The 23734-nt window shown below is 36.7% G+C and overlaps 3 protein-coding genes across 3 annotated transcripts; 1 reads left to right on the forward strand and 2 right to left on the reverse strand.

The window, feature by feature from the left end:
- Window positions 1-6367: 6367 nt before the first annotated feature.
- LOC145636667 (uncharacterized) lies at window positions 6368-7600 on the reverse strand. The gene has a single exon (XM_081688231.1). The coding sequence runs from the start codon at window positions 7598-7600 to the stop codon at window positions 6368-6370; it is 1233 nt and encodes a 410-aa protein (XP_081544357.1).
- Window positions 7601-11298: 3698 nt separating this feature from the next.
- Window positions 11299-17015, forward strand: LOC145635851 (transmembrane 9 superfamily member 7-like). The gene is made up of 7 exons (XM_081687221.1): window positions 11299-11543; window positions 12407-12571; window positions 12700-12809; window positions 12917-13022; window positions 13105-13217; window positions 15307-15448; window positions 15527-17015. The coding sequence occupies exons 1-7, from the start codon at window positions 11430-11432 to the stop codon at window positions 16682-16684; spliced, it is 1908 nt and encodes a 635-aa protein (XP_081543347.1). The 5' UTR covers window positions 11299-11429; the 3' UTR covers window positions 16685-17015.
- A 5331-nt stretch (window positions 17016-22346) lies between these two features.
- On the reverse strand, window positions 22347-23306 carry LOC145636668 (uncharacterized). The gene has a single exon (XM_081688232.1). The coding sequence runs from the start codon at window positions 23304-23306 to the stop codon at window positions 22347-22349; it is 960 nt and encodes a 319-aa protein (XP_081544358.1).
- Window positions 23307-23734: the final 428 nt, after the last annotated feature.

The raw sequence follows: 23734 nt of genomic DNA on the forward strand, positions 1-23734 counted from the left end.
GATTGCTAAAAAATTGTTAATACTATTAATATTTATGAGGGAGCTTCGGGCCCCTTCAAAAAAAAAAAAAGAAGGAGCTTCGGGTAAAAAAAATTACTTTGAATAATTGAAGGTGTCATTTAGCAAAAATGTGGAGTATAATCGAAGGAGGGATATTATAGCGGTGCTTGGTGTTAGGGAGGTGGCGAAACATGTAAAATATTTTGGACTCCCTACAATCATCAGAAGATCAAAGAAGAGTATTTTTAGTTGTCTCAAGGAGAGAATTTGGAAGAAAATGCTTGGATGGAAGGGGAAGTTGGTGTCTCAATCTGGCAGAGAAGTCTTAATCAAAGTGGTTGCTCAATTGATTCCGACCTATATGATGGGCCTCTTTAAGATCCTGAATGGCTTATTGGATGAAATTCACTCCTTGCTTGCTCGGTTTTGGTGGGGGTCTCAAGGTGTGAATCGGAAGATGCATTAGATGAGTTGGGAAAAGTTATGTTTGCCTAAGTCTTATGGGGGGGATGGGATTTCAGGAATTAAAAGTCTTCAACCAAGATCTACTTGCTAAGCAAGGTTAGTGACTCCTGTGAAATCTTACCTCTCTCGTTTACAAAGTACTAAAGGCAAGATATTTTAAGAATGACGAGTTTGTGGATGCTAGGAGGGGTTATGATCCAAGCTATGTGTGGCGGAGTATTTGGGGGGGGGGGAAGCATTGTTTCTTGAAGGTTTAAAATGAAGTGTGGGCAATGGAGAAAATATCAGTGTGTGGGATGAGGCGTGGCTTCCAGGTTGTGGCTCAGTGATTGTCCCTATGCCTATTGAGAGCCCGGTTGATCTGAAGGTGGCTGCTCTTATCGACTTTGAGGGGAAAGGGTGTTTATGGAGGCTCTGCAATTACACCTTGCTGCTACTGATGTGCCAAAGTTTGCGAGTATCCCTCTTAGTTTACGCTACCCAATTGATGTGAGATATTGGGGTGGCCTACTGAATATGGTATGTTCTCTACAAAATCTGCCTATTGGTTGGGGAGGTTGGGTCATATTAGAGGTTGGGAGCAGCACTACGACAACATTGGTGAGGATTTTTGGAGAATGATTTGGAATTTTAGTGGACCGCCTAAACTGAAACAATTTCTCTAGAAGGCTAGTTCGGATGCTCTTGCTACTTTGGGTTGACTAAAATATAGACATGTGTGTGATGATGATCTTTTCCCCCTGTGCTTTAATAGCAGCGAGACCATTTATCACTTTATCTTTTTCTGTCAGAATGTAAAACGAATCTGGGATACTTCCTCCTTTAATGCACGGCTGCAAGATGCTCCTAGTTTTAATTTTAAAGAAGTATTTCTTTACGTTGCGTCTAAGGTGAGCAAAAATGAACTCATCTCTTTTGCTACTATTGCGTGGGCTGCTTGGTCTCTTTGAAACTCGATTGTTTTTTACAATCCATATAGATGTGATGTTGTTGACATTACAGGCTATTTATGGTTGGTGGAAGATTTCAAGAAGTACACTTCTGTTGTAGGCTACACTAATGTGGTCAGGGGTGCTGGTTTGAGTAGCAGGTGGATTATACTCCATCTGTTGGTGATGTGTGTGTGTGAATTCGGATGCTGCTATGATTCACGAAGGGTGTGTGGGCTTAAGTGTAGCATTGAGAGATGGACAAGGGAAGCTGCTTGCTGTAATGGTGAAGAGAGTGGCTGGAGATGACAGTGTGAAGTGTGCAGAAACTCGGATGGGAATCCTGCCAACAAAAGTTCTGGGATATAGTAGGATCGAGCTTAAATCAGATGCTCTGTGTGTTGTTAATGTTGTGCAAAAAGAGGAACAAGGAAGGTCACTGTTTGACTTGATCATTGAGGATATTGTTCTTTCATGTGATTCTTTTCGTTGTCTTCATCTTAAGAGAAATGCCAATGTGCTAGCCCACTTAGTTGCTGGATTGTTACTTTGTGGGGATAGGGTTGAACAGGTGTTTGTGAACGGTTTTCCGCAAGGTGTGATTGCCTTGACGGAGATAGATATGATGTAACCTTGTTTCCTATTAACTAATTTGCCATGTTCCCGTTTGCCTAAAAAAATGGTATTCATTTTCTCATAAAAAAATCGTGTTACATACAAAATTAGGTTAGCCAATTGAAATTGAGTCTAATTGTCATTTGTCTTATGACCCAATAAACTGAACATGCTTGTATGAAACCCACATTATTAATGAGCCTGATCATTACTCATAAACCCATTTATAATTACTTTTAGGCCGCGCTCACTTCACTTTATTTTTGTTGATCTAATTTCAGTTCAGTAAAAAAATTTCAATTTAGTAAAATTAATTTTACTTCAACAAAAATTAATTTCAGTTCAATAAAAAAAAAAAAAAATTTGAACTGAAATTAATTTTGTTGAAGTAAAAGTAATTTTACTAAATTGAAATTTTTTTACTGAACTGAAATTATTTTTACTGATTCTATGTTTCTTCTTTATAGTTACTGAATTTTACTGAACTGATATTATTTTTACAAAACTGAAATTATTTTTGCTAAACTGAACTTATTTTTACTGAACTGAAATTAATTTTACTAAACTAAAATTAATTTTATTGAATTATTTTTATTATTTTTTTTTTAAGATGAAGTAAACATGACCTTACATTGATTACAACTTAATTTCCTTTTCAGGTGAAATAATAAAGCCGTAGATTAAGGGTCCTCTCTATTTGCCTTTAAAAAATGCTAGCTACGGTATATAATACAATACTATGCTTTTTTTTTTTTTTTTTTTTTTTTTTATAATCTAAAATTTGCAAATTTGAATCATATAAATTTATACTCCCTTTATTTATTTTAAGTATTACAATTTGATAGGCACATAGCTTAGTTTTAGATAAATTAATTGATTTGAATATAAAATAAAGGTAATTGAGGTATATCGGGTATTTTAGTAAGTGCTTCAATGTCCATGACTTATATAAAGTATGTACTTCCTATGTTTTTTTTACTTGACTCACTTTGACTTTTACTTTTACATTATTCACCACATCTCCTTTGATCGCTTTTTATGAATTATTTGCAAGGAAAACATATTAATATGAGATCTTGTCAAAAACGTCATAATAATTACTATCATAATAAATTTTATAATATTTACTTATGGAAAATTAAAAATGATTAAAGTTTTGTATTGGCAAGCGTGATAAATGAAACGAGTTAATTAAAAGAACAAAGGTAATATGAGTTATTATATCCGTGTTTTAATAAGGGCCTGTTTTGATTTAATGAACTGAGCTGATGAACAAAATTAACTAAGCTGTTTATGAGAGAAGGAAATTATAAACTGAGCTGAATAGAACTAACAAGTCCTTAGGTACTCTACTTTCCATCCATTTGTATTTTAATAAGTGCTCTATTTCTATTTTGGAAAATTTTAAGAATATTTTACCATTTTCCTCCCCAATAGTGGTCTCTCATATCATGTTTTAATTTCTTTTTCAAATTCTCATTTCTATAACTTAAACCCAATTTTTTTGTTCAACCTACTACCCACTTCAGTAATAAACTAATGCATTCCATTGTTCCTACTAAAACTTTGTGCTCCTAAAAATTAAGCACTTATTAAAAATACAAGTGTGTCATGTTTAAATGTCTAATGTAAAGCCATAGAGTAATTTTGTAGCTCATCATTTAGCGAGAGTAGTATCGTACGATGTTGAACAAGTATGAGTTAATCATTTTCCGGACGATATCACTATTTATGTACTCATGAACAATTTGTCTACTAAGACTCCGTTCACTTCACCTTATTTTTGCTATTGAAATTAATTTTACTAAAATTAAACTATTTTTTCTGAACTTAAATTATTTTAATTTAACTGAAATTAATTTTGCTAAACTGAAATTTTTTTTGTTACTGGACTTAATTTTTTTTTATTGAAATAGTTTTTTTTATTAAAATAAAATTATTTTTATTGAATATCCTTTCTTTTAAAGTGGAGTAATATAGTCTAACGCCCCGTTCACTTTACCTTATTTTTGCTGAACTGAAATTATTTTTACTGAATTGAAATTATTTATACTGAATTGAAATTATTTTGCTGAACTGAAATTATTTTCACTAAATCTCTATTATGTTTCTTCTTTACATTTACTGAATTTTACTAAACTAAAATCATTTTTACTGAAATAAAATTATTTTTGCTTAATATAACTTATCGATCAATCAATCAATTACACAGTACAAAAAAACCAGTGAATTGCGACCGCCAGCACCGGTCGCAATTTTTGAGGAAAACGGTCGCTATTCACAATTGCGACCGTCACCGGTCGCAACTGCACGGTCGTAATTTAACTGGTCGCAAAAAAAAAAATTGCGGCCACTTGGCGGTCGCAGATCAAATTGCGACCGTTTTTCGTATTTTCAACAACCGTTTTTTAAACTGACGTAATTTGTTATTTGCGACAGGCAAAGCGGTCGCAATTGCTGAAAATTACGACCGCCTAAGACGGTCGCAAAACTCGGGGATCTGCGACAGGCAGTGACGGTCGCAATTTTCAGTAAATTACGACCGCTTGTGACGGTCGCAAATTCCTGTGATCTGCGACACGCCTTGACGGTCGCAAAAACATGGGATCTGCGACATGCCCTGACGGTCGCAAAAACATGGGATCTGCGACATGCCCTGACGGTCGCAATTTTCAGTAAATTACGACCGCCTAAGACGGTCGCAAATTCCTGTGATCTGCGACAGGCCCTGACGGTCGCAAAAACATGGTATCTGCGACAGGTTAGATAAACGGTCGCAATTCCTCATAGAATTGCAGCAGGGCAATTTATTATTATAATGCAATTTTCAAATAATTACAATTTGCATTATCGATGCCATCCTAACCTGAACCTATAACATGTTATCATGTGATTTAATTTCAAAATTAATATAAAATAAAAATAAAATGCATAATTCATATAGATAATAATATTAATAATTAAAAAGTCCAACTTCGAACAATACATACAATAATAATGTTCAAGTTAATAGTAATAGTAATTAGTTAGTAATAGTTTTATAAGCTTAACTTTAAAACTAAGTTAGGTCTATATGAATAAGTAATGGCCTATGTTCCTTCAAAAAATAGATAAGGCCAACATGTAACAATATAATACCAATTTCAGGCCTATATTCCCCAAAAAATAACAAAATGGCCTATATCCCCCCCCTCCCCAAAAAAAAAAAAAACCTAAGGCCTATATTCCCAAAAAAAAAACCTAAGGCCTATATTCCCCCTAAAAAATACTAAGGCCTATATCAATAATACTAATGTAAGAGCTTTATGAACAAAAACTACGACACCGGAGTCTGGTGACCAAGCCCACCACCACTCATGTCCGGGTCATCTTCCCTACGAAACTGAAATGGAGGACCACATAACCTAGCTTCATAAGGCAAGTGAACTGGTAAGTGTTCCATAGAGTTGAAGAACGCTGGTGGAAATATCTTCTCGAGCTTACAAAGAATTTCTGCAATGTTTTGTTCCAATCTTTCCATATCACTCAATTTGATGGTGGAACAACAAAGATCACGGAAGAAAAGACTAATCTCAGTAATAGCTTTTTCCAAACATGACCGGGAGCAATTCCTTCAAAGCAACTGGCAACAATCTCTCCATGAAGACATGACAGTCATGACTCTTTAAACCATGAAGCTTACATGATTGTAAATCTACACATCTACTCAAATTAGAAGCATAACCATCGGGAAATTTCAAGTTCCTTACCCACTCGCATAACACTTTCTTTTGAGCCTTGTCGAGTGAGAATGGGGCTTTCGGCAAAGTGTCTTTGCCTCTCGCATCCTCCGTCACATGTAGTTGTGGTCGTTTGCAATATTTGGCAATGTCATTTCTAGATGCAACTGTGTCTGAAGTATGTTTTTTCACATCCATCACTGTGTGAATTAGTTGGTCAAAGAAATTCTTTTCAATATGCATCACATCGAGGTTGTGGCGGAGGAGAAGAGTCTTCCAGTACGGTAGCTCCCAAAGAACGCTTTGCTTAAACCAACCTAGTTTCTTCTTTTTCAAGCTTGCAAGTGCTTCTGGTCCATCTGTTGCCTTAGCAAAGTGTTGAACTTGTTGCCATAGCTCATCGCCGGACATTATGTGAGGTGGTGTCCCCTTTTCAAACTTGTTCTTACAAAAAGCAATTTTGTTGTTTTGAAAAGGATGTTCGGGAGGAAGAAATTGTCGGTGACAATCAAACCAAGACATTTTACCTCCATGTTCAAGCCAAAAAGCTTTTGATTTGTCCAAGCAATATGGACATGCTTTTTTACCAGCTGTTGCCCATCCAGAAAGCATACCATAGGCTGGGAAATCACTTATAGTCTACAAGATTACTGCACGCAAATTAAAGTTTTTTCTTTGCGAGATGTCGTAAGTTGTTGCACCAACATCCCACAGTTCTTTCAGTTCTTCAATTAACGGTTGCATATACACATCCAAGTTCCCCTTCGGATTTTTAGGACCAGGAACGAGCAAAGAAAGGAACATAAATGGTTTTTTCATGCACATCGATGGAGGCAAGTTATAAGGGGTCAAAATGACTGGCCAACATGAATACTGACCCCCAAACTTGCCATTAGGAGCAAACCCATCGGTACACATACCAAGTCTCACATTTCTAGGTTCAGATGCAAAATCGGGGAAGGATCTATCCAAGTGCTTCCAAGCTTCACTATCACTAGGATGCGCCATTGTGCCTTGGACTCTTGGATTTTTGGAATGCCAAGTCATTTCCTCCGCAACGTTCTTTGTTGCAAACAACCGTTGTAGCCTTGGAGTGATTGGAAAATAGATGAGTTCTTTTATTGGAACTAATGACCCCTTTGAAGTCCTCTTGTATCTATCCCTTTCGTACACTCTACACTTATCCAACTCAGCATCAGCTTTCCAAAATAACATACAACCCTTTGGGCATGCATGGATCTTCTTGTGCGGAAGCTCAAGTCCGTTAAGAATCTTCTTTGTATCATATAATGTTTTCCCCATCTTATTATTGTCGGGAATCGCTTCGTTCAGTAATGAAGCAAACCCATCAACGCACCTATGGGGCAAATTGTATTCCGACTTCAAAGATACAATTCGAGATGCAATTTCTAGAACAGACATGGAGCTACCTTCGTATAGTGGTTGCTCGACAGCCTTTAAAAGCTCTTGAAATGCTTTTTCTTGAGCATTTGGCTCTTCGTCTGAACCACTAGTACTATCGTCACCTGGTGGTTCATGATTACTCCCAAGAGCATCGAGAACCATTTCACGGTAAGTATTTGGTTGCTCTACACTTGATGTAGGGAACCCTTCACCATGATAAACCCAATCATAGTAATCAGGTATAAACCCCTTCTTGTACAAATGGAGTTTTACTGTGTTGGCATCATGAAGACGTCTATTCTTACATAACAGACAAGGGCATCTTACTTCATCTATGCCCGGGCTCTCAAGATGAGTTTCACAAAACCGTATGAATTGTTCAACACCATCCACAAACTCTGGCCTAAGTCTACGAGCATTACCGCCATCGTATCTATCGTACATCCACCAACGCTCTTTCCTTTTCATGGTGACAAATTCTACAACACTATGAAAAACAAATCACATTTATCATTCACACTGAACTTGTATTCATTACAATAATGGCATACGATACAATTAGAATCGAAATGATATACAAAGGTCCTTATCATGACTTGAACAGGAAAGCTGATTTCACATTCTTTATTAAGAGATTTAAACATATGTTATGTCACATGCTTCTAACTTGATAATAATTATAATTTTTACAACATTTTTTCTAAGATACTTATTATTTATAATTTACAACATTGATTAAATTATTTATAACTTACACTAAAAAATTATATTTATACCATTTCAAAGTAAATTGATGTAACATTAATAAAATAATAACCCCTTAAACATACATATTTCTAATAAAGCCATTGTAATTCAATAAGAATCATTTTTTTTTTAAAAAACGAAAACTAAAATTATCCAACACATGAGTTCACACCATCCAATAGTCCTACATTGGACATAAAGCAAAATAAATTTCTATTCCAACCAAAATACATCCAAGTTCTAGCCTACACATAATAAAGCTTAAAAAATCCAATAATGAACCAAGCTATCAATACCAAACTAAAATTATCCAACACATGAGATCACAACTCCATAAACATCTAACATAAATATGAATCATATTGCACAAGTAAAAGAAGTAGATAAATAAGGGAAGAAAAACACACAGCGGAGGAGTTGACCAGAAAAGCAGAGGCGGCGACGAAGGTGTTCCTGGTATATGGTGGTGTTACACTTTTAGGCAGGGTATTTATAAAAAATTTTAAAATGAAAAAAAAAACAACTACAGCCGACTTACCTAGTGGGGGCGATGGAAAAAGACAGAAAAAGGAGGAAGGACGGGCAGAAGCGGAATCTGGCGACGATGGAGCTGCAAAAGGGGTTAATTTGCGACTCACAATTAGCTATTTCAGATTAAATAACGAAATTAAAAAAAAATCAACCAAAAGGTCAAGACTGAGAACATAACTTTAATCAAAAGTTCAAGAGTTAAATTTCACCATTTTTAACCAATGTACTTTAGAGTTTTACATATGAAAATGCAGAAAACCATCCACCAATTTTAAATAATGGAGAAAACTAATTTAAATGCTGAAAACTAATTTAAATGGCCAATGTAATTTTACATGTGAAAATGCACAAAACCAACCACTAAATTCAGAGTTTTGGCAGAAATTAACTAAATTTCAAAAAAAAAAAAAAAAAAAAAAAAATCAGCCACTTACCTGAGTATAATGGACGGAAAACGGAGGAGGCTAAGATAGAAGAGGAAACCGGCGACGATAGGCCTGCGAAGGAGTTGATTTGTGACCCAAATTTAGGGTTTTTGCCCAAATTAACTAAATTAAAAAAAAAAGTAACCAAATTGCATGAATTACCTGGAGTACGGTGGACAGCTAACGGAGGAGGCTAAGAGAGAAGAGGACACCGGCAACGGTAGGCCTGCGAAGGAGAAGTTTTTTACCCAAATTTTAGGGTTTTCGCTCAAATAAACTGAAATTCAAAAAAAAAAAAATTAACATCGACTTACCTGAGTATCGCCGTTGGAATACAAAGGAGGGAAGAGAAGGAGGGGAATCCGGCGACGGTGGGCCTGTGTGGTGTTGATTTGCGACCCTAAGTTAGGGTTTTCGCACAAAATAACGACCTTAATAAAATTAAAAAAAAAACAAAATTAAAATGACATACCTGTGTAGCGTCGACGGCCGGAGTCAGGTTGCCGGTGGGAACAACGAAGGAGCAGCGACCGCTTCTTTTCGCTGTTCGTGGTTCACCCTCTTCCCCCTTCTTCTCTATTCTTATTTCCCTTTCCCCTTGTTTAAGAAAAGCAAAATCGATTTTGTTTTAATTTGTTTTAAAAACTGTTACGACCGGTTCTACGACAGTCAGACCGGTCGTAACTATTTTTTTTTAAAAAATAAATTCATATAATTGTAACGACCGTTATAACGGCCGCAATAATAAAAAAAATGGTCGCAATTAATGAAAATTACGACAGGCTATAAAACGGTCGTAATTAATATAAATTGCGACCGTTTTTACGACGGTCGTAATAAAACAGTCGCAATATTCCCGAATTTTAGTAGTGACATAATACTAAAAGCGAATCTGACATGACACTTGTCATGTTCCGATTAAAAATTTTCCCGCCATTTCCATTTTTTTTTCTTTTTTGTACAAAATCTTCATTAATATTATTTTATATATCCTACTTCCTCCGTTCTTTATTACTTGACCTGTATTCCTTTTTAGGAAGTTTCTTTTTACTTGACATGTTTCCTTTTTTGACTTATTTTACAGAATACATTGTATGATATTTAACTTTCAATTTGGCAACTATATACGAAATATATTCTATATGCATATCTTTTGTATTTTTTTATAATAGGTATTTTTCTATAATAAACAAACACATAATACGATAATATATTAGAATAATAAAATGTACTACTCCCGTACTTCGTATCATTCTACAACGTATTTTTTCTTTGAAAGTTTTTCTGCTCTAACCAGCATTTGATACTTTAGCTATTATCATATATTTATTGATTTTTTTTTAATATAATACGAGTAATAACATTACAATTCAATAATTATAAAAATAAATATAAAACAAAATTAAAAAATAATGATTATTAATTTTCATAAAAATTAGTCAATTAAATTTGTAAAACATTGTGCCAGTTATAGTATGCTATAAAATATTGTGCCGGTCAAAACATGCCAACAAAATAGGACATATGGGTATATAATTACATTGCACGGGTTATAATTATAAATTGCATTCTCATATAAAACACTATAATCATTAAATTTTTGTGTTTTTTTAATGTTTAATAATCAATAACTTTTGATAACAATATAATATTAATTCAAGTTTTTTTTTTTTTTAAAGAAATTCAAGTATTTTTTTCAATTAAAAATATTGTTTTTTTTTTTGAAAAAAAAATATTATTGTTGTATTAACATTATAATTCATTGATTCATAATTTGATTAAGTAAAAACCGTGCGTTGCACGGTATTTAAAATAGGTTCTACTAAATTGAAATTAATTTTATTGAATATTATTTTTGCTTTAAAAGAACTTATTTAATATTATGTTGTTATCAAAAGTTATTTTTGCTTATTTTTGATAACAATATAATACTTAAATAGGTTCTACTAAATTGCTTATTTTTGCTTTAAAAGAACTTATTTGAGATGGAATATAATAACTTGTTTTTGCTCCTACTTTAACTAAAAGAGCTTGTTTTAGAGGGGACTCAAGTTGTTAGTCTTTTTTTTTTTGCTATAAACATTCTATCTAGTTGTGTCTTTGAGGGTACTAAATAAGTTGTTTAGATGGTGTTGGTTTGAGTCAAATTAATTTAGAGTCATTTATTTTACTACCTAAGGGTACCATATAGAAAAATCCAAAAACTCAAGGGTATAATGTAAAATAAACTAATAACTCAAGGTCACCTTGTAAAGATTTGAATTTAGGAGGGTACAAGGTAGAAAACTCAAAAACTCAAGGGTACAATTTAGAAAAGCCTTATTTTTTTTTACGGTGAGGTGAAGAGAGCCTAACTCCAAATAAGTTCGACAATTGAAATTTAACATTGACTACCCACAACCCACCCTACGAGTAGTTCCACAAAAATCAAAAATAAAGAAGCAAAAAAACTTAAATCTCACGAATCCTTCATTTCCTTTACTTAGCCATTCTTCCCGTCTTCTTCTCTTCTACTCCGTACTATAAACACTGTTTATCAATCAACCCATCTTCATCTTTCTCTCTCCTCCCTCTTCTCGATCTCAAGATCAAAGATGGGCTTCCATGGCAGAAGCTCATGGATCTTCTCTCTCCTCTGCGCTCTTCTCCTCTTCGCTCAAGCTCACTCTTTTTACCTTCCTGGTGTTGCTCCTCGCGATTTCCTAGTGGTAAATTTTTTGCTTCTCTTCATTTTGTTTTTTGTTTCTTGTTTTCTACTTTTGATTTGCGTTTTTGGGTTGTAATTTTTGCGGGGTTGGTTAGTTGATCGATTTTGATTTGGGGATTAGGGTTTTTGGTAGGATCTGATTACTTTTTAATTCGTGTTCTTATTGGTTTTTATCTGGATCTGATTATTTGGGTTTATTCATGTGTTATTTGATCTATGTATTGTGTGATTTTATCTTATTTGACTATCCTGAGGTTTGAGATTTTGGGAGATTTGATTAGTTTAGAAAGATCTTAATTTTCACTGATGATTTGACTGTGAGTTATTGAGTGGAATATATTTCAACCTGAGGCACTGTTAATTGTAGAAATTTCGATGTTTCGGTGCAATAATAGCTTCATACTATCACTTTTACTGTTGAATATAGTTGTGGATTGATGTGCCGTGTTATCGCGAAGCTAAAAGCTGATCCTTGCTTCGATTAGTGGAAGATCTGAATGTTAGTGAGAATGTTGGGACGACATTCAGTTGAATTGATTAGTTGGATACATTTGTGAAAATCGATTGATTTTTGAATTTATGAGGTTGCATTAAGGTTATTATCTTTTGATGACATTGAAAACTGGTGCAGACCTCATTAGACTTGGAGTCCTGGATGTATTGGTAATTGGGGGTGGAGTGGACTGGGTCCGCGGGGCTAAAAGTGCAATACCCCGTTTTTTATTTGATGCATCATGTAGAGCTTGGAAATATTGTTCATTGAATAATATGCTTATGAATGCTACAAATACTTAAATTGTACAGTTCATTGAATAATATGCTAAAAGTGCAATACCCCGTTTTTTTTGTTGGAAATTTGTGCAGGGAGATCCTCTTCAAGTGAAGGTGAATAAGCTTTCATCTACAAAGACCCAGCTTCCTTATGACTACTATTTCCTGAAGTATTGTAAGCCACAGAAAATTATCAACAGTGCTGAGAACTTGGGAGAAGTTCTTCGTGGTGATCGTATTGAGAATTCTGTGTACACTGTAAGCTTGCATTTCTTTGTAAAATGTATTACTATTATTTCTACAATTTTCTCTGTAATGTATCAGCTTTTGAACCACAAGTCATGGTTTTATGATATTTAAATTTGACATTTCTATTGGTATGCCAGTTCAAGATGAGAGAGGAGCGGATTTGTCAGGTTGGTTGCCGACAGAAACTTGATGCTGAGGCTGCTAAAAATTTCAAGGAAATGATTGATGATGAATATAGAGTTAACATGTAAGTACTGGTGATTGGTTGGCTGAATTTAAATAGTTTAGATGGACGCTTTAAATTTGGCTTATGTATTATGTATGCCTGCTTATATTTCTATTGTGTTGTAACAGGATTCTGGACAATCTTCCAGTTGCTGTGATAAGGCAAAGGAGAGATGGACCGGCCAAGGTTTACGAGCATGGATATCGTGTAGGATTTAAGGGAAAGTACTCTGGGGTAAGTTGTATGCAATTCTATCTACCTGTGGATTTTGTACTGCTGTTTTTTCCTATCTTGATGCCCAAACTTGCTGTTGCAGACTAATGAGGAGAAGTACTTTATCCATAACCATCTAAGCTTCAAAGTGATGTACCACAAGGATCTGGAAACTGATGTTGCTCGTATAGTTGGTTTTGAGGTTACTCCTCACAGGTTTGCTTCCTATCCTTGCTGAAAACATTGATTATTGCTTGTGTCATCCTTTTTTGTTTGTATGGGTGTATATTGAATTCATGTGTTCTTATTTTTTTCATTTGCCTCGTAAATTTCATTGCTTCGACTTTTGGCTCATTTCTGTTACTTTTATCATTCAACTCTCGATGAATTGTGCCAAGGGGCCAAATTTATAGCTTACTCTATCAGCAGAGCCTTTTGCATGTTACATTCTGTGTTTGTTGGATGGAACCATGGATTTAAAGTTATTACTACTAGTGATTGTTGGACCTAGCTTGATGTGAATGATTAATATCAGACATGTTTTAAGCATATTGTCATTTGAGGTATACTCATAGCTCATGCTGGCTATTTAGTAAGAAACTGTTGGATCAATGATAATGATTCTTTGAAGATTGTTGGTCAATTATTTTGGGTTTTAATAGAATAGTATGTGTTGATAATTATCTCCACTTCTGGCACTTCCTGAACTGATGATTCTAGCAATAATGATGATCCCAACTTGTATTTGTATGGTAAATAGGACATAGCTCCGTTTGTTTGTGCCACAAGTGAGGCTCAAGTAAAGTTAAATAGAGCATCTCTTTTCTTAAACCGGCTTGTATTTTGACTGTAAGTTTATCCATTGGCATTATGAAATATTTATAGATATATACATTTTTCTTCTCCTCAAGACAAGCTCTCATTCTTTATAGTTGAGCCAATGGTTGGCATATATGTTGTAAATCTTGTAATAGGTTTTCCATTGTAGTGCTGGTCATGATATGGCTGGCATAGTGCCCTGAATATGTGTCCTACGCTTTGCATACTTCTTATTATGGCAAGGCTACAAACTTACGATTTTGTAATTGGGTTCATTTGAGTCTTGGAGAAATAAAAGGCTATATATATTGAGAGGAAGGGGGAGGGGGGGGGGATTGGCAGTGCTTAGCATTTAGACACTATTTTTTCTGAGCCCATTTGCAATTAAGAAATTAAAGTCTTGGCATACTCCTCAAGTGGAGTCAGCTGCATATCTTATTATGCCCTGAGACGGTTTGAGCTTTGGTACCTTTATGTGATTGTGTAGCTCATTTTATGTCTGTCCTTTGGATATTAGCGTTTGTAATTTGATGAAAATATCGAAACTTAGGAAGTGGGAACCAATATTTTATGTCTGTAATCTTTCAGGAAATTAGGATGCCATATCCTTACTTAAGGAATTAGTTTGTGAGGAGAATGAATATAAACTGAAAGAGGGTCCTGTGAGGTTTATGCTGGATATTGATTGATTCAATGAAGGGGTGAGGCTTCATTTACCACTACTTCTGGCAGATAAACACCAATTCCCTGAATCAAATGGAGGATGTATAGAGAGAGGAACAAGGAGTAAGAACTTGTGCAATCATTTGGTTTTGTGAAGCAGTGTTAAAGATGTATGAAGTGAACAAATATAGTGAAAGGCTGATTTTCCCCACCATATTGTCATTCTATAATATTGGTATGCGAATTTTGGCACTCTTGGTGAATGATCTAACACTTGATGCTTTTCAGACGACATGATACATCTTCCTATACAATTTTTTTTGCTTGAAGGCAAGGAACTGTGTATTGTGCTAGTGAGCAGCTGAGTGCCTGAGCGCTGTCAGTCCTTACATTATAATAGTTCTATAGATATTCTCATAGCCCTTTTTATCCCTTTTTTTTGCGCTTCTGAATAGTTATGCAAGTTTAGTGTAAGTGTGTATATAACTTGTTGAAGAACTTTCGTGGAACCTGGGTTAACAGCAGATTATTAAATTATTCATTTATCTGGCACTCTAAATTAATAAATCTTTACCTGTGAGACAAATTACTGACCCACGAGGTTATTCGGTTCAGTTTTGTTGATCAATGTTTTGGTACATGCTTAGCTCAGTTAGGCTTTGAATTTGTCTACAATACTGATCTAGTCAAGAACTTGTTATGAAAGACCTGTTGGATTTAAATAAAATTCTAGCATCTATTCATTGCAAATGTTAAGCTTACAATTCTATGTGCATGCATCTGCATTGACTACTGGTATGAATCTCTTTTGCTCTTGTAACAGTGTTGCTCATGAGTACAAGGAGTGGAAAGATCAAGATACTCAAGTGGTGACATGCACGAAAAACATTGCTCAAAGTGGCACTCCGCCACAAGAGGTTGACACTGATAAGGAGGTGGTTTTCACTTATGATGTTACTTTTGAGGTATGTTATTCTCTAGATATCGATATCACTATTTTATGACTATTATCCCTTTCTCTCATTATGATCTTATCTTTTCAGGAGAGTGATATTAAATGGGCATCTCGATGGGATACATATCTTTTAATGAATGATGATCAAATCCATTGGTTTTCCATCATTAACTCCTTGATGATTGTCCTTTTCTTATCTGGAATGGTTGCCATGATCATGATGCGAACACTTTACAGAGATATAGCCAATTATAACCAGTTGGAGACTCAAGATGAGGCTCAGGAAGAAACTGGATGGAAACTAGTTCATGGGGATGTTTTCAGACCACCTCTAAACTCTAGCCTCTTGTGTGTGTATGTTGGAACTGGGGTTCAAATTTTTGCAATGACTCTGGTCACTATGATGTTTGCATTGCTTGGATTCCTTTCACCGTCTAACCGTGGGGGGCTAATGACTGCTATGGTTCTGTTGTGGGTCTTCATGGGTTTGTTTGGTGGTTATTCCTCAGCTCGTTTGTACAAGATGTTCAAAGGCACTGAATGGAAGAAGAACACACTGAAAACTGCCTTTATGTTTCCTGGTATACTCTTTAGCATTTTCTTTGTGTTGAATGCTTTGATCTGGGGGGAGAAATCTTCTGGTGCCGTGCCTTTTGGAACTATGTTGGCGCTTATGTTGTTGTGGTTTGGCATATCAGTTCCATTGGTGTTTGTTGGTAGTTACCTCGGATTTAAAAAGCCACCCATGGAGGACCCAGTCAAAACTAATAAAATTCCTAGGCAAATTCCTGAGCAGGCTTGGTACATGAAGCCCATTTTCTCTATTCTCATTGGAGGCATCCTTCCTTTTGGTGCAGTCTTTATTGAGCTTTTCTTTATACTGACATCCATATGGCTAAACCAATTCTACTACATCTTCGGCTTCCTGTTCATTGTCTTCGTTATCTTGATCATCACATGTGCTGAAATAACAATAGTGCTATGCTACTTCCAGTTGTGTAGTGAAGATTATCATTGGTGGTGGAGGTCGTACCTGACTGCAGGGTCCTCTGCCCTATACCTGTTCTTGTACTCCATTTTCTATTTCTTTACAAAGCTGGAAATTACGAAGCTGGTTTCTGGGATCCTTTACTTTGGATATATGCTAATCGGTTCATATGCATTCTTTGTACTCACCGGCACCATTGGGTTTTATGCATGCTTCTGGTTTGTAAGAAAGATCTACTCTTCCGTGAAGATCGACTAATTACTGCAGTAAGGCCAGAATTTAGGGTTTTATGGTAATTCATCAGTGAGATTCCACTCAAAACTGCAGAAGAACGTGGTAGGAAGATTTTGTGCCCATAGATTTGTATGTTCTTCAAGTTCAGCTGAACTCTTGAGCTTCAGCCCGTGCAGAAAAAGATATCATTTTGCAGGTGTTAGTGTAGGCCACGATGTGTACTAATGTGCTTTCAGAATATTACTTGTCAAGATATTGTGACTGGATCACATCTTTAATACTTCGTATATGATACTGCAATGTTTTTGTTAATTATAGCTTAAATGCATTTTATTTAATAGCAGATTCAATTGTTTTGTTGTGGCTGGTCTGGTATGAACTGTCCTGGTGCCTTTCTGTACTGTTTCAGATGAACAGCACCGTTTGCGGGGAATGTGCACATAATTAGATTGTACAGGGCAGATCTTTGAAATGTTCAGTGCTGCATGCATGAGCAAGCTTTTGACAAAACCAAATTTGATCCATGTACCTTTATACGCCCCTCATGGTTGTCAAATAGCAATCTTACCACTCGATCAAGTACTACTTGGTGAATGGAGATTTGATATAGCACTTCCTATTTGCCCTATATGTAACTCATTCATTGAATGAGAGAACAAAAATAAACGAGTGCATGAGTCCATAGTATGACCTAATTTTGCTCAGTACTTTTTTTTTTTTTTTTTCTTTTTTCCCCTTGTATCATATTTAAAGATCATTATTACTCCATTCGCTCCAATTTGCTTGCCTATGTAATTTGGGACAGGGGTAGTAATCAATATTTCCTCTGAAATTAAAACAATTATACTAGTTAATATATACAGATATTATGTGTTGCTCATTTGCTCAAAGTGAATCTAATAAGAAAAATGAGGATGATTTGGGAATTGGGATGGGTTGCCCAGTTATGTTGCACCTGCTTGTGCCTGAGGTTAAAGAACACGAACATCACCTGTCAAACACATTTTTTTTAAGGCATTGAATGAGAAAATACATCACTTTTATTGTTGGTTTTGCGACCCAAGGTGCTGCTCTTGGGCGAGGAATTATGCATGGCATGGGGAATGATAGGCCTTGCACCACTGACTAATGAACTCATTGTGGTACGGTAGGGCATGATCAAGACAATTGCTTTCAACTTTTGGAGTTCCTCGATTGGTGTCTTGCAGAGTTGCAGAGAATAGGGTTAAAACTGTGGGAGGCTGCAAGAATGTCACCCCCTAATGCTGCTGGAAATGCCTCTGGCTTTTGCAGTTCATTTGGGCAACATATTGATCGAATAAGAGTTCCACAACTATCGAATCTGCAATGGCAACAATTGTTGGGTACGCTATAGCTATTTTAAACAATTACGCTACTAGAAAATTTGATGGTAGTTGTAGCTCCAATTAAGGCCACTCAATGGATTATCGACACTGGTAGTTCAAATCATATGACTGGAAATATTATGGCATGTTAATGTTCAGTCAAAAATAAAATCATATTTCTCCCGTAGTTGATAGCATGTTTATGTTCAGTCATTGTTATGATTCAAGAGACACCCTTTAATTTCATTGCAAGTTACACCCTCAAAGAGGCACTTCTATGAGAGCTGCTTACGGATTACATGAATGCACTTGACTAATATGAAGCATTCTAATAGGTTCATAGAAATCATTCGCGACTTTCTTGTAGCTGAATTCAGAAGATTTGCAGAAAGAGTAATCAACTGTTGTGCAGAAATTAACAAGCATAACTCCGCTAAATATTTAACACTAAATTTAGGGTCTATAGGGATTAAATTATAGACGTATCAAGAAGTTGAACCGTTCACAAAAGACTAGCAGTACATGCAGTATAACAGCTTAGTAAAATTTTATACTGCATGTTTCAGAATAATCAAATCAATTTTATAATTTCCTATAATAAGCTAGCCTGTAATCAGCAATACAACACCACTTTGTGATCTGATTTTCTTTTCGTTTGTTTTGTACGTGATACATCTCCGATTACATCCATATTGTTATATTCTCCTAAAAAAGCGTACAAATTAAACAAACATAGATGGTGTTTAGGCAAATCTCAGTAAGGACATCTAAGAATTTGCAAGGTTTGAGGGGTAATAACAATCATTCTACCAACAGCATATAAAACAACTAAGAACAATGATAAATCAATAAGTAATCAATAAGTAAGCAATAAATATCCAATTATATAAAGAAGATGAGTTTAGAGATACAATACTGAGTAAGGACAAGCTTCCTTGTTCAGTAGGGATGCAATTCCGTAGATAAAAGTAGAGCAAATTGTTTATATTTAAGTATATGTGAACGTACATGAGTGTTAAAATGCCTAATTCTTCTTATTTATACCTAGGGATCTCTAGGGTTTACAAATATATTCGGAATATATTTGAAATGTATAAGATCTTCTTGTTTTATCTTGTTCCCTGTTTTGTAGGTGTATCTTTGGCAAGTATCTCCTTGATTGATATGCTTGGTGCTGCTTTCCTTGTTTATTCCAATCAAGCCGTTTTGCATATTCTTGCTGATTTATTGATCTTGGATTGGTGCCCTAAGTACAATGGGTCGTGTGGTAATATGGGCCCAACAATTGCCCCTAATTTTTATTTTCAAGTATTGGAAGTGAAAATTACCTACAGAAGCTGTCGGAAGGATTTCGAATTTTTTAGAAACTATTCCAACGGTTAGCAAAATAGGAAACGTGGTGGCGGTTTTAAGGCAACTTTCTCCATAACTGTAAATGGCGGTTTATTTCTTTCTTTGGTATTTATTGGGTGTGCAGGCTCTTGTCTAATCACTTCATTGCTTTGCCTCAATTTCAATTTTCATCAGGTATTTTCTCTCTCTTCTCTGTTTCCTCTGTTTCTTTACTTCGTTGTTTTCTTTTTGCTTTGTGATGGGTGATTCTGTAAGAGTGGTGTTTGCTGGGGTGGATGAGGGTGTTAAGAAGCTGACTTTGGTTGCGCAAAACGTCTTTCCTGCTAAAGATGTGTACCCTTCTACTGTAACGAGGGAGGAAGTGTAGAATATCGCTGCCGTTGCGCGATTTCCTGATGGGGTTGTGGTGAAAATCCCGTCTTCTAGGGAGAGGGCTGACTGGATTTCCCCTGGTTGGGTGTGCTTCTTTGAGTACCCCTTTGTGATTGGGCATACTTTCCCTTTTTCTTCTCTTGTTCGCCAATTTCTATCTAAGGTTAGGGTTCCACCTTGCCAGTTATTGCCCCAGACCTGGAGGGTTTTGAGAATTTTAGATTTGCTGAGTGCGAAATTGGGTTTAGAACTTGATGTGAGGGATTTGTGCTATCCTTATACTATCAGGACCAGTGGTAAGGGTCGGGTTGGTCTACGTTTGAAAGATGGTGTTGGTCCTTTGGTGACTGACTTGGAGAAGGCGTTTGACAAGAAGTGGTACCACAAGTTCTTCTTTGTAAGGATTGATTCGTTGGGTGTTGATTGTGACTTTTTTATTGACACTGTTGAGGCTGAAGGTATTTTGTTTTCTTATTTTCTTGTGTTTTTCTCTCCTTCTTTGTTGATTTGGGCTTATTTGCTTGATGGTTGTAGTGAGTAAATTGAAGCAGCATTCTCAGTCTCCATCCCTGATAGACAAGTTGTACGAGTTGAGTGCAAACGAGAGATCTTTCATCAAATTGACGCAGTCAGAAGCGGTTATCCAGATCAAGTCCTTGGACGATTCTGATTCTGAGCAGAAAGTTGCCCCAACTATGTCTCAAGGTATGTTTTTCTCTTTTCTGATGTGCTTGTGATTTTTGTTGTGTCGTTCCTTGTAGATGTATCCTGTTGCAAGTCTGTTTTGCCCTTGTTAATGATTTAGTTGGTTCCCGATTTGTTTGTCCTTTCTGAGGTGGTTATGTACCTTGCTGAGTATGTTTGTTATGTTCCTTGCTGTATCCCCTTTTGAATTCTGCCGTGTTCCTTGTAGATACTTCGAGGTCACTAAGGTCTCATGACCTTCTTAGCTCGTCCTCTCTCTTAGATCGCCTTAAAAATCGCTTATCTCCTCAAACTACGGAGGCCGTTCCTCTCAAAACGGTTGCTCCAAAGAGCGGTCCTCCTCCACCTCCACCTCGCACTGGCCTTAAGAGGAAGTTGGAGGTGCCTATTGATGTTGATGATGCTGATTTCTCTTTTGATTCCTTGGCTCCGCATGTGGATACCCTACTGTTTCCGTCCTTCAAGGATCGTCAGTCCTCGCAGACTTTTGCTGACCTTTCTCAAGAGGCTGTTGTGCAGTCTTTCCAGGTATGGTATACTCCGAAAAAAAAACAAAAATTTAATAAACATGGTTATATCGGGTTGCACATCCCTTACTTGATTCCGTATTCTGCAGAGCCTTCAGTCTTGTTTGGGTGTACTAGGCAAAGTGTCAGAGTTTACTCGAGTGTATGAGGCTATGAAGAAGGAGCGTGATGCTCTTTCTGACAAGTACATGGCTGCTACTGATGCTCTAAAGACTGAACGTGCTAGGCATAGGGAATGTATTACTGAATGTGATGGGCTGAAGAGAACCTTAAAGGAGGCTGGGAACGAGGTTGTTGATGCTGCAGCGTATTACTTTGGAAAAGCTCGTCTTGAAATGATGGAGGAGTTTCAGCAAGGAAAGCATGAGGCCTGGGATTATGATGCTGATAAGGCTGCTTTTGAGGTTGCATTTCCTGCAGGGACTGCTGCTCCTGGCACATTGTTGCTGAGCTATGCTGATGAGGAAGTGAATTCTCCTCACAACGCCGAGGTCAGGGATGTCCCGGAGAGTACGAAGTCTGTTGCTGAGGAAGTGGTCCCTGCTGATAACATGGACGAGAATTAGTTTCAATGGTGCTGTGTCACCTTAAAAAAAAATGTTAACTTTGAAGGATGTTTATTTTTACTGCCTTTGTGCAGTTGGATAATTTTATTTTGTCTTTGTGCTACACTTTTGTAGCTGGATAATTTGTCTGTTTTGTTGCTTTGCAACTAAGTAATTCTGCCTCTTTTGCTATGTTGATCTGTATTTATGTTTCTTACTGTATCATTGTTGTTTTACGGTCGTATTGCAGTTGTATTACAGTTGTAATATGAATGTAGTGTTGCTTACGTGTGTTTGCTTGTTCTGTGAGGACAGTTGGTCTGTTCCTTGCAATGTTGGGTAGTTCGTCTGCCCATTTCCCTTTTCCTCCTTCCAGCCTTTTCTTCATGCTACCTATGAGGACTTTATTGCTTGACTCTGCCTGTCCATTTGCTTGTGGGTACCTAGGTGTAGACGTGATGAGGGAGATGTTCCATTCCTTACAGAACTTTGTAGTCTTATTACTGATGAACTGGGATCCATTGTCTGTAATGATCTCTGCTGGTACCCCGAATCTACTTAGGATGTTTCTTTTTATAAACGATATGACGTGCTTATCCTTGATTTCCTTGTAGGCTTCTGCTTCGATCCATTTTGAAAAGTAGTCTGTCATTGCTAAGAAGTATATTCTTTGTCCTGATGATGGAGGAAGTTTTACTATATCCATTCCCCACTTCATGAATGGCCAATGTGTTAGTGTTGGATGTAGCTCTTCTGATGGACTGTGTGTCAAGGGTGCGTGTTTCTGGCATGCTAGGCACCTCTTGGCGAATTCTGTTGCGTCCTTTCTCATGCTGGGCTAGTAGTATCCCATTCTAAGTGCTCTGTTGGCTAAATTCCTTCCTCTAGAATGATTTCCGCATTCTCCACTGTGTAAAGACTGTAAGACATGTTGTGCTTCCTTTTCTTCTAGGCATCGTAAGAAGGGGCCTGCTGCAGATTTCTTAAAGAGTACATTGCTGATTAGGCAGTACTTGGAGGCTTTTTGAGCAAGTGCTTGAGCTGCTACTTTCCCTGTTGGTTTCGTCTCGTCCAAGAGATATTCTTTCAGTGGTGTTGTCCAGCTGTTGTCTTCTTTCTCTGTAGGGCTTGCTTGAACTTCGTGGATGCTCATAGATGCTTCTTTTTCTATGGCTGGAGAGAGTACGTGCACCAGGGGGATAGCCCTGAATTCTTCTGGGTTGATGTTTGATCCTAAGTTTGCTAGGGCGTCTGCTTTAGTGTTCAAGTTTCTGGGTACTTGATCTATCTTGAATTCCTTGAACTCCTTAATGAGCTTCTTTGTGACTTCCAGGTAGGCTATCATCCTGACATCCTTTGCTGCATATTCTCCATTGATTTGATTTACCATGAGTAAGGAATCTGAGATTACCTGTAGATGTTGTATCTTCATGTCCTTTGCAATTGTTAATCCTGTAATTAGCGCTTTGTACTCAGCTTCATTATTGGTGGCCTTGAAGTTGCACCTTATTGCCTGTGCTATCTTGTCTCCTTGGGGTGATGTCAGTACTACTCCTAGGCCTACTCCACGTATGTTTGCTGCGCCATCTGTATGGAGTATCCATTTATGTGTAGCTTTTGGTTCCTGTAGTGCCAATACCTCTTTTTGTGCTTCTTCCTCAAGAGTTGGGCTGAAGTCTGCTACGAAGTCTGCCAAGTCTTGTGATTTGATTGCGGTCCTAGGCTCGTACTGTAAATCATACCTGCTCAGATGTAAGGCCCATTTCTCCATCCTTCCTGACATTTCTGGCTTTCTCATGATAGCTTTGATGGGGTAGTTGGTGCGTACTCGTATGGAGTGGCTTTCAAAGTATGGGCGTAACTTTACTGAAGCAGTAACTAAGTCTAGAATGATCTTCTCTAATGACGCATACCTCGTTTCCGCACTGAGTAGGGTTTTGCTTAAGTAGTAGATTGAGAATTGCTCCTTATCCTCTTCTCTTGTGAGGACTGCACTGATCGTCCCTTCAGACACTACGAGGTACAGCTGGAGTGGCTCTCCTTCTTTAGGCTTAGAAAGAATCAACGGGTTGGCCAAGTATTCTTTCAGCTTCTGGAATGCTTCGTCGTGCTCCTACTCCCACTTGAATTCCTTATTCTTCTTCAGTACTTTGTAAAAGGCTCTGTTCTTGTCTGAAGATTTTGAAATGAACCTATTCAATGCTGCAATTTTCCCTGTTAAGCTTT

Source organism: Chenopodium album, chromosome 6, assembly GCF_948465745.1.
Source record: "Chenopodium album chromosome 6, dcCheAlbu1.1, whole genome shotgun sequence".
Classification (NCBI taxonomy): Eukaryota; Viridiplantae; Streptophyta; class Magnoliopsida; order Caryophyllales; family Amaranthaceae; genus Chenopodium; species Chenopodium album.

Coding starts and splice junctions, on each gene's coding strand:
- LOC145636667 (XM_081688231.1), bottom strand. CDS start 7,600: ATGAAAAGGAAAGAGCGTTGGTGGATGTACGATAGATACGATGGCGGT.
- LOC145635851 (XM_081687221.1), top strand. CDS start 11,430: ATGGGCTTCCATGGCAGAAGCTCATGGATCTTCTCTCTCCTCTGCGCT. Junction 12,572..12,699: donor TTGAGAATTCTGTGTACACT/GTAAGCTTGCAT, acceptor TTGGTATGCCAG/TTCAAGATGAGAGAGGAGCG. Junction 15,449..15,526: donor CTTATGATGTTACTTTTGAG/GTATGTTATTCT, acceptor TTATCTTTTCAG/GAGAGTGATATTAAATGGGC.
- LOC145636668 (XM_081688232.1), bottom strand. CDS start 23,306: ATGAGAAAGCCAGAAATGTCAGGAAGGATGGAGAAATGGGCCTTACAT.